This window comes from Bison bison, unplaced genomic scaffold (assembly GCF_000754665.1).
Source record: "Bison bison bison isolate TAMUID 2011002044 unplaced genomic scaffold, Bison_UMD1.0 scf7180017864280, whole genome shotgun sequence".
NCBI classification, from domain to species: domain Eukaryota; kingdom Metazoa; phylum Chordata; class Mammalia; order Artiodactyla; family Bovidae; genus Bison; species Bison bison.
Window position 1 is genome coordinate 5781809 of NW_011494852.1, and position 12301 is coordinate 5794109.

At 47.7% G+C, this 12301-nt stretch overlaps 1 protein-coding gene across 2 annotated transcripts; it reads right to left on the bottom strand.

The window, feature by feature from the left end:
• Positions 1–312: 312 nt before the first annotated feature.
• LOC104995306 (WD repeat-containing protein 87-like) lies at positions 313–11656 on the bottom strand. 2 transcript variants are annotated; one of them, XM_010849169.1, is made up of 6 exons: positions 11521–11656; positions 10568–10614; positions 7192–10092; positions 6455–6726; positions 4071–6073; positions 313–3818 (listed from the first exon to the last, which is right to left on the bottom strand). In XM_010849169.1, the coding sequence occupies exons 1-6, from the start codon at positions 11593–11595 to the stop codon at positions 471–473; spliced, it is 8646 nt and encodes a 2881-aa protein (XP_010847471.1). In that variant the 5' UTR covers positions 11596–11656; the 3' UTR covers positions 313–470. The 2 variants fall into 2 exon arrangements, with proteins under 2 accessions (XP_010847471.1, XP_010847470.1); XM_010849168.1 differs by having other exon boundaries at positions 7192–10070; positions 10444–10614.
• Positions 11657–12301: the final 645 nt, after the last annotated feature.

A 12301-nucleotide genomic window follows, 5' to 3' on the forward strand; every position in this document is an offset into this window, starting at 1 on the left:
GGTTCTAAAATCCATTTTCTTTCCATTGTATCAATGCCTCTTATATTAATGCAAAATATACATTCATTTTTGTGCCAGGTGCTTCCCTTCCTCTGGTCTTTAGGGGAGAATGGTGGGGGGCAAGAAGAAAGAGGGCAAAGACAGACTCTTCTGCCAGATGGCCGCTGGAGGGTGAGTACCACTGGCTCTGGGGGAGTTTTCCCACTCTCAGGAGTAGGTGAGCGTCTGGTCTCCCTGGCTACCTTTCTAGAGAAGCAATGTTTGAAGAAAAAAGGACCCATCGCGGTGCTTGTTGTGAATGAGAACCTCCTCTTTATTCCACGTATAAAGGCTAGTTTCTGGAACTGGCCAGGGAAAGAGCTTGGGCCTGGCTCTACCTCCCTGTGAGTCCTAGGGTTAAAGGTCTAGATCTTGGTGACAAGGCCTTTCTCCAGGTAGGCATGAAAAGTCCCTCCCCCTCCAGTCCCAAATCAGAGAGTAGGAGCAGCCACATAGGGCAGTTCATTGGTGAGGTGTAAATCAGCTTCTGGCAGGCTCTTCCAGGCAAGCTCTAAGATCCCATACTGGGCAATGCCCATGGGGAGCATGGTCTGCACATTGTTCTGCCCGGGGAGAGGAACCACCTCCTGGAATGCCAGAGGCCCTTTATGGGCTTGAGAGCCACCACAGAGCAGGTGGTAGAACAACCGCTCTCCAGGGGCTAGCTCCACGGCCCTTAGGGCATCTTTGTAAGTGACCTCTTGGAACTGGGGCTTTTCTCTCAGTAGCAGGTCCTGCATCAGCTTCTGGATTCGGGGAGACTTGAGCTGGTATAGGTCCATAAGACGGTTGAACTGTTCCATCCATGCAGCACTGTCTCTTGCGTATCGCTCCTGCAACATCCGCAGAACGTGGTATAGTGCCACAAACGTCTCCCACAGAGGCACCTCCTCCTTTACTTTAGAGATGGGTCGTGCCTTCTTCTCCAACTTGGGCAACCTGGCAAACCTGCCCTTATCCTTAAAAGCCAAGAAGTCTTTCTGAAACATCAGCGCCAGGGTTTGTTTTTCAACAGGGTCCAGGGCACCTGTGAAAATGTCTCTTGTGGCAGAATCATAGTATCGCATCTCCATCCCCCTGAGAGAAGTGGCTATCTGCTTCGCCCGTGCACTCCGGTAAGGCTCTCCCAGAAGATGCCAGTTGATAGCCTTCGGGTCTGGGATCCCTTTGGTAGCTAACAGAGACTTTGGTGTGGAGACAGCCAGACGTTTGAGCCAGCTCTCTTTTTCCCTTCCTTTGATGGGAGGGATCACTTTCAAGTATTTTGGACCCAAGGGCTCCTTACTGGGCTTGGAGATATGTGTGCCTCGGGATTCCATGATCTGCTTGTGATGGTACACGATGGCTTCGAGCTTGGCCAGGTGCATCCACTCTAAGTTCTCCTTTGCGGTGAGGTCTTTGAGAAGCTGACACAATCGGTGGAAACTATCTCTGGAAAGCTGTTCTCCTGCCTCCATCTTTTCTAGGACATGGTGGATCCACTCTACATCTGAGACACTGATGTCTGTGTAGATTTCCTCAGGCAGGATTTTGGACAAAGGTAACTGTACCTCACTCTGTTTCTTCAGAGATGGATGACGCTGCAGGATCCACTGCCACTTGGCCCCCAGCGGTTTGCCTTGGAGTTTCTGAGCTTCTATGGTCTTCCTCAGTATGTGGGACAAATACGGGGTCTCTAAGTCAGGCTCCTGGGCCTCCAAAACTATATCCAAAACGTGTAGAGGCATGGGCTTATATTTCTTCAACAGTTCTTGTTTATCTATGAACCCTGCCCCTGGGAATACTCCAGGCTTCCCAAGTGCTATGGCCTTATCTTCCCAAGATATTTGTTTAGTTAGCAATGGCTCTGATATCTTTTCTTTGCTCCCCAGAACGACTGAGATCAGTTGCTTGGGAGGGCTTTCCAGTTTTACAGCACTGCTTTTGATGTCAGGGATTCTTTTTTCAATGGAAAGGAATTCTTCTCTTCCTCTTAAGTGCTTTTTCCCTTCTAGTAACTTGTATATTTTTTCTCTTTTAAAAATTGCTTTTTTCTTGTCTACCTCTTCTTCAAACAAGCTTCTGTCCTCTCTTTCCTCTTTCTCACTCAAATGTTCCATCTCTTCATCACTTGTGCTTTCCTCCTCAACCACTTCTTCTTTCCCCTCTTCCTTCTCTTCCTTTTCCAGCACTTTCTTCTTTTTTTTCTTTTTCCTTTTCTTCTTCCTCTCCTTCCCTTCTTCTTCCTCCTTCCCCAACTCCTTCTCTACCATTTTCTTCTCCTTTACCTCCTCCTCTTCCATTTCCTCCTCTTCCTCCTCCTCTTCCTCCTCCTCTTCTTCCTCCTCCTCCTCCTCAGACAAACTCTCTTGCTCTATTTCATCTAACAGGCATTCCATTTCTTCAGAAGAGATCTCCTCACTTTTCACACTTTTCACCTCATCCTCTTGACTGAGTAACTCTTCCTGTTGTGTATCAGCTGTCTTTAGCTTTTCTCTTTTTCTTGACTTATGTTTAAGGAATGACTTTGCCTCTTCTTCCTCTGTTGTTTCTTCTTCATCTGTTTCCTGTATGACATCTCTCTGTTGCCTGGCCAATATGCTTTCTTGTTCAGTAATATTTTTCTCCCTCTTTATCAATCTTCTAATTTCCTTGGCTAGTCTTCTCTGCCTCTTAGCCAGTTTCTTCTCATCTATGGTAATTTCTGGTTGTTCCTCAGAAAAATCCCATTCCTTGGCATCAAGTTCATTCTGTACCTTGTTCAATTCCCTTTCCTTAAGGACAAATAACCTCTTTAACTTTGTCATCTCTATTTCTTCCTGGGTTAGTTTCCTTTCTTCTTTAATGAGGCCTTGAAGTGTCTTTAAGACTTTGCTGCTTACTTTTAATGGTTCCTTGGAAATTCCCTTGCTTTCTTCAGTTAATTTCCTTAGTAACCTGGCTAGCTTCCTTTGTTCCTGGGCATATACTCTCTCTCCTCTGGTAAATTCCAGTTTTTCTTTGGCCATGTCTGTTTGCTCTGTGGCCAGGATCCTTTCTTCATAGAGCAATATCTTTTCCTCTAGTGACAATTTCCTCTTGATTACCTCTAGTTCATCCTTGGGTAGTCTTTTCTCTTTGGAAGTTTCTTGAGTCTCTTCCTTGAAGAGAATTTCCTTTTGCTCAGCCAGTGTCTCTTTCTCCCAGGTCAGTATTTTCATTTCCATGTCCAGTGCCTTTTCTTCCCTGGTAATAGACCAGTCACCTCTGAGCTGGTTCAGTTCTTGGAACACTGCCCTTTTCCCCAGGGCTAATTTCATTTTGTCATGGGCTACTTTGTGCTGTTTCTCAGCCAGGCTTTTCTCTAATTGGGTCAGTTTCTCCTCTACGGTGGCCAGTTTCTCCTTCTTCTGGAAGAGTTTCTCCTTTTCCTCCATCAGCTTCTTCTCTATCTGAACCAGCCTATTCTTATACATGTCATATACCTCCTTCTCAGGGACTGATTTCTTTCTGCTCTGGATGAGGCTTTCTTGGAGCCGGATTAAGGTTTCCCTCCTCTGAGCCAATTTCACCTTCTCCTGAGCCAGTTTCTCCTTCTCCTGGGCCAGATTCTTTTGCCTCCAGGCCAGTATTTCCTTGGCTTTGGGAAGTTCTTCCATGTTCTGGACAAGCTTAGTCTTCTCCCAGGCCAGTTTCTGCTTATTCTTGATCAATTTCTCTGCTTTCTGGGCAATTTTTGCCTCCTTCACTGGCAGTGTTTCCATGTTCTGGGCCAGTTTCTTCTCTTCCTGGATCAGTAGCTCTTCCTCTTGGGCCAGTTTCTGCTTTTTCTCCATCAGTTGCTCCCTCTTCTCGGTAAGTTTTTCCTCTTCTCCAGGAAGTTTTACCTTGTCTTGGGCTAGTTCCTTCTCTTCTTGGATCAGCAGCTCTTCTTCCTGGGCCAAATTATGCTTATTCTCCATCAGTTGCTCCCTTTTCTGATCAAGTCCTTCCTTTTTCTCAGACAGATTTTGTTTGTCCTGGGCCAGTCTCCTCTTCTCCTGGACCAGCAGTTCTTCCTCCTGGATCACTGCTTTCTCTTCTGCATCCAGTTTCTCTTCTTGAGATGCCAGTGTCATCTCTTCCTGATCCAGCCTGTCCCCTTCATTGATCAGTTCCTCCTCTTCCTGATTCAGTTCCTCTTCTTTCAAAGCCAGTTCCTCCTCTTCCCAGGTCAGATCCTCCAATTCCTGGGCTAGTTCCTTTTCTTGCCATGCTAGATCTAGCTCTTTCTGGGCCAGTTTATCCAGTTTCTGCATCATTATCTTTTTGACCTCAGCTAGCTTCCCTCCTTTCTTTGCTATGTTCTCTTCTGCTCGGGCCAGTTTCTCCAATTTCTTGGCTAGTCTCTTCCTTTGCTGGGCCAATTTCTCTGCATCCTGGCTCAGCATTTCCTCTACTTGGGCTAGTTTTTCCTCATTCTGGATAAGCTTCCTCTCCATCTGGACCATTTTCCTGTCTTTCTCAGCCAGTTTCTCATACTCTTGGACCATTTTTCTCTCTTCCTGAGCTAGTCTCTTCTCTTCCTGTGCTAGCTTCTCCTCTTCCTGAGCCAGCTTCCTCTCTTCTTGGGCCCGTCGTCTTTCAGCCTGGGCCCGTTTTCGCTCAACCTGGGCCTGTTTGTATTCTTGGTGGATCTGCCTTTGCTCTTCTGTCATCAGTGCTTCTTCTTCTGCTGCTGTTGCTTCTGCTTCTTCTTCCTGCTCCTGAGGCAGTTCTTCCTCCAGGGTCACTTCCTCCTGAGTCACCAACATCTTCTCCCTGGCCCTGGCTGACATCTTTTCCCAGATCTGTGACCATTCATCCCATGTCCGCTTTGTCTTGTCCCTTCTGACTTGTCCCTCTTCTGCATCTGGGAGCAGCTTCTCTTCCTCCTCAGGTACTTGCTCCTCTTCCTGATGACGCTGGCTTTCCCATGTTTTCTTCCATTCATCCCACGATATCCTTGTCTCACCGAAAGCATTTTTCCATTGGTCCCAGGACTTCTTCCACTCTTGCCAAGACAGTTTTATCTCATCTTTAAGTGGCCTTTTTTCTTGCTCAACCACTTTCTCCTTTAATTTGTCCACCACCTCCACTTCCTGACTCATGCCCCTCTCTTCTTTGGCTATCTTCTTCTCTTTTTTATCCACTTTTATCTCCTGCTGGACTGCTTTCCTTTGTTTAGAAGGCTTAGAGGATTTCTTCTCTTCTTTCTTTGATATTCGTTTTCCCTTGCTTAGGTCTGGTTCTGCAAAAAGAACTTTCTTTTTCTTGCCTTTTTTTGGACTCACGTGGGTTTCCCGCAGGTCCTGAATGTCCTTTTCTGTCTTTCGCTTTTGCGTTTCTCTTGTCTCCTCTTCCATGTCTCTGATCATCATGTCCTCTCTAATTGCTGATCCGTGAATAAAAACCGGTTTCTCCTCTGGCCAGGCTACATCCCAGTCAAGGTCCTCAAGCAGTTCCTCACTGTCTTTCTTCAGCAGGGGGCAGATCTCCTGAAAGAGCTCCCAGCTGGGTTGTCGATCAGCCAGCATCTCCTGAGCTGTGGTCACTAGCTCATTGTTGAGAGCTTCTAACATTTTTGTCTGGGAACCAGATATCCTCAGGGTCATAAGACGACACAGGTCGTCCCGCCACATCGAGCTGTCTCTAGACCTGAGGCCAGGAGCTCCAGAGGCACCCCGCCCTGTGACTTGCATTGGCCTCATAATTGAGTCTGTCTTTTCAGTATGTGGAAATCCCTCATGTGTAATTTCAGTGTCTGTTACTTTCCTTTTGCGCCTCTTCATGGTTTTCTGAGATACTGATTTCCGGCCTCTTTTGTCACGTGTCTTCCTCAACATCTTCATGGTCAAGGCCACGTAATCCTTTGAGGCATCTACCTCTAAAGATTCTTGTTCATCATCTTTTGCAACCTTTAGTATACTGGATGCTGAAGATCTAGCCTCCTCCACCTCAGTGGGTGCAGCTTCACTCTGATCACCTTCATCCTGTAAGGGACCTGGCTCGGTGACAGTTTCTTTGAGCTTCTTGAGGCTCCGCAAAAATTTTCGGGCTATAGGGAAAATCAGGAGATGCAGATAAGGAAAGCATGGGAGGCTTAGATAACACCCTTCCCAACTGAGCTAAGATGAACTGCCATAACAGAAGTAGTGACAGAGGAGGCTGAGGCCTTTAACAAGAAGGCCTTCTCCTTGCTTTATCCCCAGTGCCTTCCTTCCCTCTTCCCCTCTCCACTCTACCTCTGCTGAGTCCTACAGAGATAGGTTTTGGGATCCCTCTTAATTTGGGTGGATCCTTCCTAGGAGGGTTCTTTTCTGTGAAAGGATCTTTTCACTTATCTCTGTTCTTCTCTGATACCTCTTATCTTACTTTAGCCCTAACTGCCCTGCCTCTTGGGGACCCTGAGGCATGAATTAGATTACACCATACATACTGTGCTTTCTGACTACTGGTCGGCCCCGTCTTGGGCCTTTGCTGTGCTTGAAGGCAGCTTCAGGTTCTTCAGGGACAGTATCAGTTTCCTTGGAAAGGGCAGTAAGTTCAGACGCCCCTGAGACATCTAAAGTAAAAGTAGGCTTTTCGTCACCCTGGTATAAGGTCAGGTCTTCATTCAATCGCTGCGACACTTGAGTATGAAGGATTTGGAGATCTGGGGCTCGCAGTCCCAGTAGACGGTCCAAGGTTTCATCCCCAACCATTTCCTGCCTATGAAAGTCAAAGGAGAGAAAGGACCATGCTGAATCAGGGACAAGAGGGAGAACAAGAAGGAAAGAACTGTTATAGAACTGGCAGGAAACTGGGCAATGTAACTCAGAGACAGCATATTTAGAGGAAATGATGGCCAAGAAGAAAGAAAAAGTCTAGGAAGTCAAGATGGCAATGAATGAAGTGAGCTGTATGGGGGCTTCTGAGGTAGGAGAAAAGGGTGAAAGGGGTCCTTAAAGAGGCAGGGGACAAACAGGAACAGGAAAAGAAATGGATAAAGGAGTGGGCAGTTAGGGGATCATCAGATAGTCTAGGAATGGGAAAAGACTATGAACGAAGAAAAAAGACAGGAAGAGCTCATGAACAGAGATGAAGAGACAGTGAAGGAAGGGAAGGGGAAAATGGGGAAGAGGAAGAAGAAAATCAGAAGCTAGTAAAGAACAGAGGACGGCACGAAGAACTTACTGCATCTCCCGGAAAGTCTCTCGATTCTGGACCAAGTTCAAGAGTGAGGTCCTAGAGTGGACTCCAGTCTCAGCCATGAGGCTCAGGGTCTTATTCCTCACTCTGTCATCTTTGTCCATTAGTCCTTGGGCCAGAGGCACGGCAAAGAGATGAGTAATCATTCCTAGACGCTTCAGCCCTTCCCAGGCCAGCTCTCGAATCAGTGGGTTGGAATTGGTTGTATCATCCAATAGACGGTGGGCTGTTTCAGAGCGCAGGGGTGGAGACACCTGGTAAGAGGCAAAGATCTGCCCAAGGGCACCAATACAGCACTGGTACTTCAGTGGAGTAGCATGGATTATAATACTGAGAATTGTCTCTATCAGGCTATTGATAGCAATTTCACTCATCTTTTTTCCCAGCCAACTGCGGTTTGCTGCGTCTGTAAGAACGGTATAAGTGATATCCTTGGACGCTCTTGTGAGGAGGAAGTCTTCATCTTCCTTTTCATGTATGTATTGTTCTGCGTCGCTTATAGCTCTTGCCCGGCTGTGCCAGAAGAAGAATTGTTGAGATTTGTCCCATTCCAGCTCCCGCACAGGTGAGTGCAGGCTGCACTGCAGGTATATCGGGCTGCCCTCTGGCCAGAGACGGGCCCGGATCACCGAGTTAGGGATGTAGCAATCTGGAGCCAAGAGCCATTTCCGCCTGTGACCAAAGTAGCACCGCAGTATCTGATAGGGGTTGAGTTCATCCCAGGTAGTCAGCTGTAGCTGGGGAGGAAGCACATAATGGAAATAAGGTGGTTTTTTCACCTGTGATACATCAACTTCCATATACCCAGAATCATGTTTGAAGGAAGAGAGTAGCACAGGGCTCCCTTGCTCATCTTCTTCAATGACATGTGGCACATTATGATCAAAGGCAATGGCCCGATGATTGACGAGACTCTCCAGACCCACCAGTTGCTGCTTCCCATGTCCAGGGTAGATGTACTTGGGCACAAACATGGTCTCGAAGGAGAAGAAGAAGCTTGGTATGAAAGGCTTAGGGACTTCGAGCACTTCATCTGTCAGACCCATAAGGGAGAGGCGAACCAGCAGGGTTGGGGGAAGCAGCTTTAAACAGGACACCAGATAAAGACTCTGGTTGAAAGTTACAAGCAGGTCACCCCGGTCATTTGCAAAGCAGAGTGGGCCAAAATGCAGTGATGAGTCCAGCATGGCTATGAGTCTCCCATGGAAGTTCCAGATCCGGACAGAGCCATCACTGCCACCCGTGACAAAAAGACTCAGGGACAGGCAGACATCAAAAGAGATGATGGTGCATTGGTGCAAAGGCAAGGTCTCTATGAACGTTGAGCCATCCTGTGAACCAGAAGACAGAAAGTCATGGAACTTCCAGAGACGCAGGCAGTTAGTCTGGGTGATGGCACCCACTGACTTGGGCAAGAGTATCAAGTGTGTTAGCTGACAGCTGCAGAGAATGCTGGCAAGTATCCGCAGTTTCACTCTGACCCCTTCAAGCACAGCTTCTGAGAGGTGTATGTAGTCATCCATTCCATAGGAACAGAGTAAAGAGTTTTCTCGGCTACCAGAGAGCCCTCCGGGCAGTGTAGAGAGGGCTAGGACAGAGCCAAAGTGAATGTATGTCTCAATCCGGGCACAGCTGTGCTGGGAGAGCACTCTAATCACACCGCTCTGGTATCCAGAGAACATGAGTCCTTCTAGACCCCGGCCCAGGTGAAAGTGCCCATAAGCCAAGCACTGTACCAGGTCCTGAGAATCTGGTGAGGTGCATAAGAGATACTTGGCCATGCAAGGGGAGCGGGTGGTGTCAAAGACCAGCACGTCTGGGCTGCCTGTTGCTACAAAGAGCTCCTCTTTATTGGGGTCATAGGCCCAATCCGTGGCCTGGTCCAGGATTGAGAAGGGCCAGGTGATGACCAGGAGATTCCCTGTTAGCGGGGACACGAAGCGCAGCAGGCCATCCTCGGTGGTGCACAGGATCCGGAACCAGTTACTGCCACAGCGGACCCGGCGCACCTCTTGGGGAGCAGAACCACAGACATTGAAGAGGCTATAGAAGAAGGGCAGGCTGCGCAAGGAGAAAGAGTGGGTAGTCTGGCAGAAGAAAGTGGTGCCATCAATAAACTGGAGCCGATATAGCTCCTCGCCCAATTCGAGCCGCCGCAGCAGATTGCCTGAAGTCAGGTTCCACTCTTTGATTATGCCTTCCCGGCCAGCTGTGAGCAGGGTGTGGGCTTCTGGCTGGCTACGGATACAAATCACCGAAGAGAAGTGGGCCTTGAAAGTGTGGAGGGAGTGGCCCCAGTTGAGGTTCCACACTTGGATCTCCCCAGTCTTGTTTCCAGCATAAAGAAAGCCCTGTTCAGAACAGGTGAAGCAGCAGGTGATCGAGGAGCCACTGATGGTGGAAGAGAACTTCTTCACCTCTGCCAGGAGGCCATGGCCTTGGCGCTCCAGGACCCTCACCACATTCTCACACATGGCAATCAGGGAGCCGTTGGGGCCATTCAGCATGATGTCATGGATGAACTCGTCACCAGGCAGGGCGACCATGTGGGCTATTTGGAGACCCCTGCCGCTGCGCTCAATGGTCCAGGTGACCACTGCCCCCAGGATGCCCGACAGAAGCATCTTCATTCCTGGGTCATAGCAGAGGCAGGTGATGTTAAAGCGACAGGGTACTACCCCCAGGGATTTGAATGACCGAAGGTGGTCCCCAAAGAGCCGCAGGAGCAGGTCACCACAGTAGACCACAAGGATATGAAAGGAACCTGTGTGGACCATGGACTGGATGGGTGGCAGCCGATCTGTCATGGAGAACATTCTCTTCTCCACCATGTCCTCAGTCTTGCTCTTCATCCATACTACAGCCTGAGAGAGAATAAGATGGAAACTATCTAGGATAGGTAGCAGAAGAGGAAAGGGCATAATAGTCAGCTATTTTTTCTTGCTAAGGAGAAGTTGGAAGATCCTAGAGTGACTTTACCCACTAGTTTGAGGAAGTAGAAATACTGTAAAATCAGGAAACCGAGGACTCTTTCCCTAACCCTGGCCTACTTTAGGAGAAGAATAAAATCTAGTCAACATGGAGATGGTAACTGGAGAAAGGATGAAGGAGGACTCCTGGGTCCAGATCATGTTCACTCAAGGGGTATATCTTCCTGGATTAATCTAGGGTCAGAAGTTACATGGGCATGGCCCTCACTTAGAATGGGCTAAGGAGAAGAAAGACTGGGAGTTTTACCTGTATTTCTTTTGTGCTTGTTGTCACCCAAGAGAGGGAAGAAAAGAAGTGGGCGTCACTGAAGTAGTAGCATATAAGCGGCATGTTTTGAGGATGGCGAGACTCTTTGAACAGGATCTGGGACCGGTCACTCAACACAACTACATCAGTCTTCAGGTCATCTAAATTTTGCTGGGAAGTGGCATGGCATTAAACTCAGAGACCAGAAACACATATACAATAAATATATTCTCACACAAGTCACAATCTAAACCATTGTCAAAGTTCTGCCTCAGCCCCAAGGACCACTCCTGTGACCCCCACACATGCAGTTTATCACCTGTGGGACACCTGCACTACACAAGCGTGGGACAAAACCCTCAACACAAGGGTGAGCCAAACCACTGTAGGGCCTATGTGGCGTCAGGGGAAACTGATATTCCTTCCAATGTGAACTTAGCTATACCTGTCCTTGAACACTTTCCCTTCTGTCTAATAGGGTACATATGTCATGAAAGAAACATTTAACAGATTATCAAGGCAAGTACACTGCCATATGCCCACATGTAAAGTAACAGGGTGTCCCAAAAGTCAGTGCAGCTTTATTAAAGCCTAAAATTGCACTAAGTGAGACTTTTAGGACATGCTACCTGGCCTTTAAATTTGACAGAGGACAATAACCTATCTCTACACACACACATACACACATATGTATAAATGATCCCATGATGATCGAGCATGTGCTATGAAACATGCACCTGGCATCCTTCTACAAAGAGCCAAGCCACAGCAAACCTGACGTTGGCAAATGTTCTCTGATGCCTTCTTCCTTCTTGTCTAGAAAAATCTCTCTTCCCAGAGGGTGAGTTCTTCTGACAGTGCTCCAAAGTGTTCACCTCTCACTATCAAAATGTCCCAGCGAGAGGTCTCTAGGCTCACTTGGAAGTTGATGGCCCACTTCCTGCTATGGGGATAGTTGTCCTTATGATTTTCCCTGCCTGCTTCCTCTTTCCATAGATGATCTACGTGCCTCTAAAAGGCTCATAACTGTTCTGACAGACAGGGGCCAATAACATGTCTGTCCTATATATACATTACCTTGCTTTTCTGTATCATGTCACTTAGAAGGTATTTAAAGTCCTTCCACAGGGGGATGAGTCTGGGAGAAGTCATCACGTCGATTATCTGCTGGTCTTCCTCAGGACTGTTGTTTAAAAACCGGTGGGAATCTGAAAAAGGCCAGCTTAGCCACTGCTGCTTTTTGAGAGCTGGAAATCAGAAGTCCAGAGCCATGAACTCATGCTTATTGGACACTTTTTGAACATCAAGAACTATGCATAAGACATACGTTCTTAGGAGAAGAAGGGGACGACAGAGGACGAGATGGTTGAATGGCATCACCAACTCAATGACATGAATTTGAGCAAGCTCTGGGAGATGGTGAAGGACAGGGAAGCCTGGCGTGCTGCAGTCCATGGAGTTGCAAAGAGTCAGACATGACTGAGTGACTGAACAACAGCAGCAACCCGGAGAGGTAGATATTATCTCATTTGAGAAAACTGAGGCTTGGAGAGTGTAAAGAAAGGAAATGGGGCTTGAATCTTAGCATGGGCTGTCAGATCCAATAGGATATTCTAGGGGAAGGAAGCAGAGAAACCTAAAGGGGCTGGAAAGGAATACTGTCACTGGCAAATAGTTATTCTTTATTGGTGGTGGGCTGTCAATAGAGCTTTTTGCAAGGGCTAATGGCACCCCACTCCAGTACTCTTGCCTGGAAAATCCCATGGATGGAGGAGCCTGGTGGGTTGCAGTCCATGGGGTTGCTAAGAGTCGGACACGACTGAGCAACTTCACTTTCACTTTTCACTTTTATGCATTG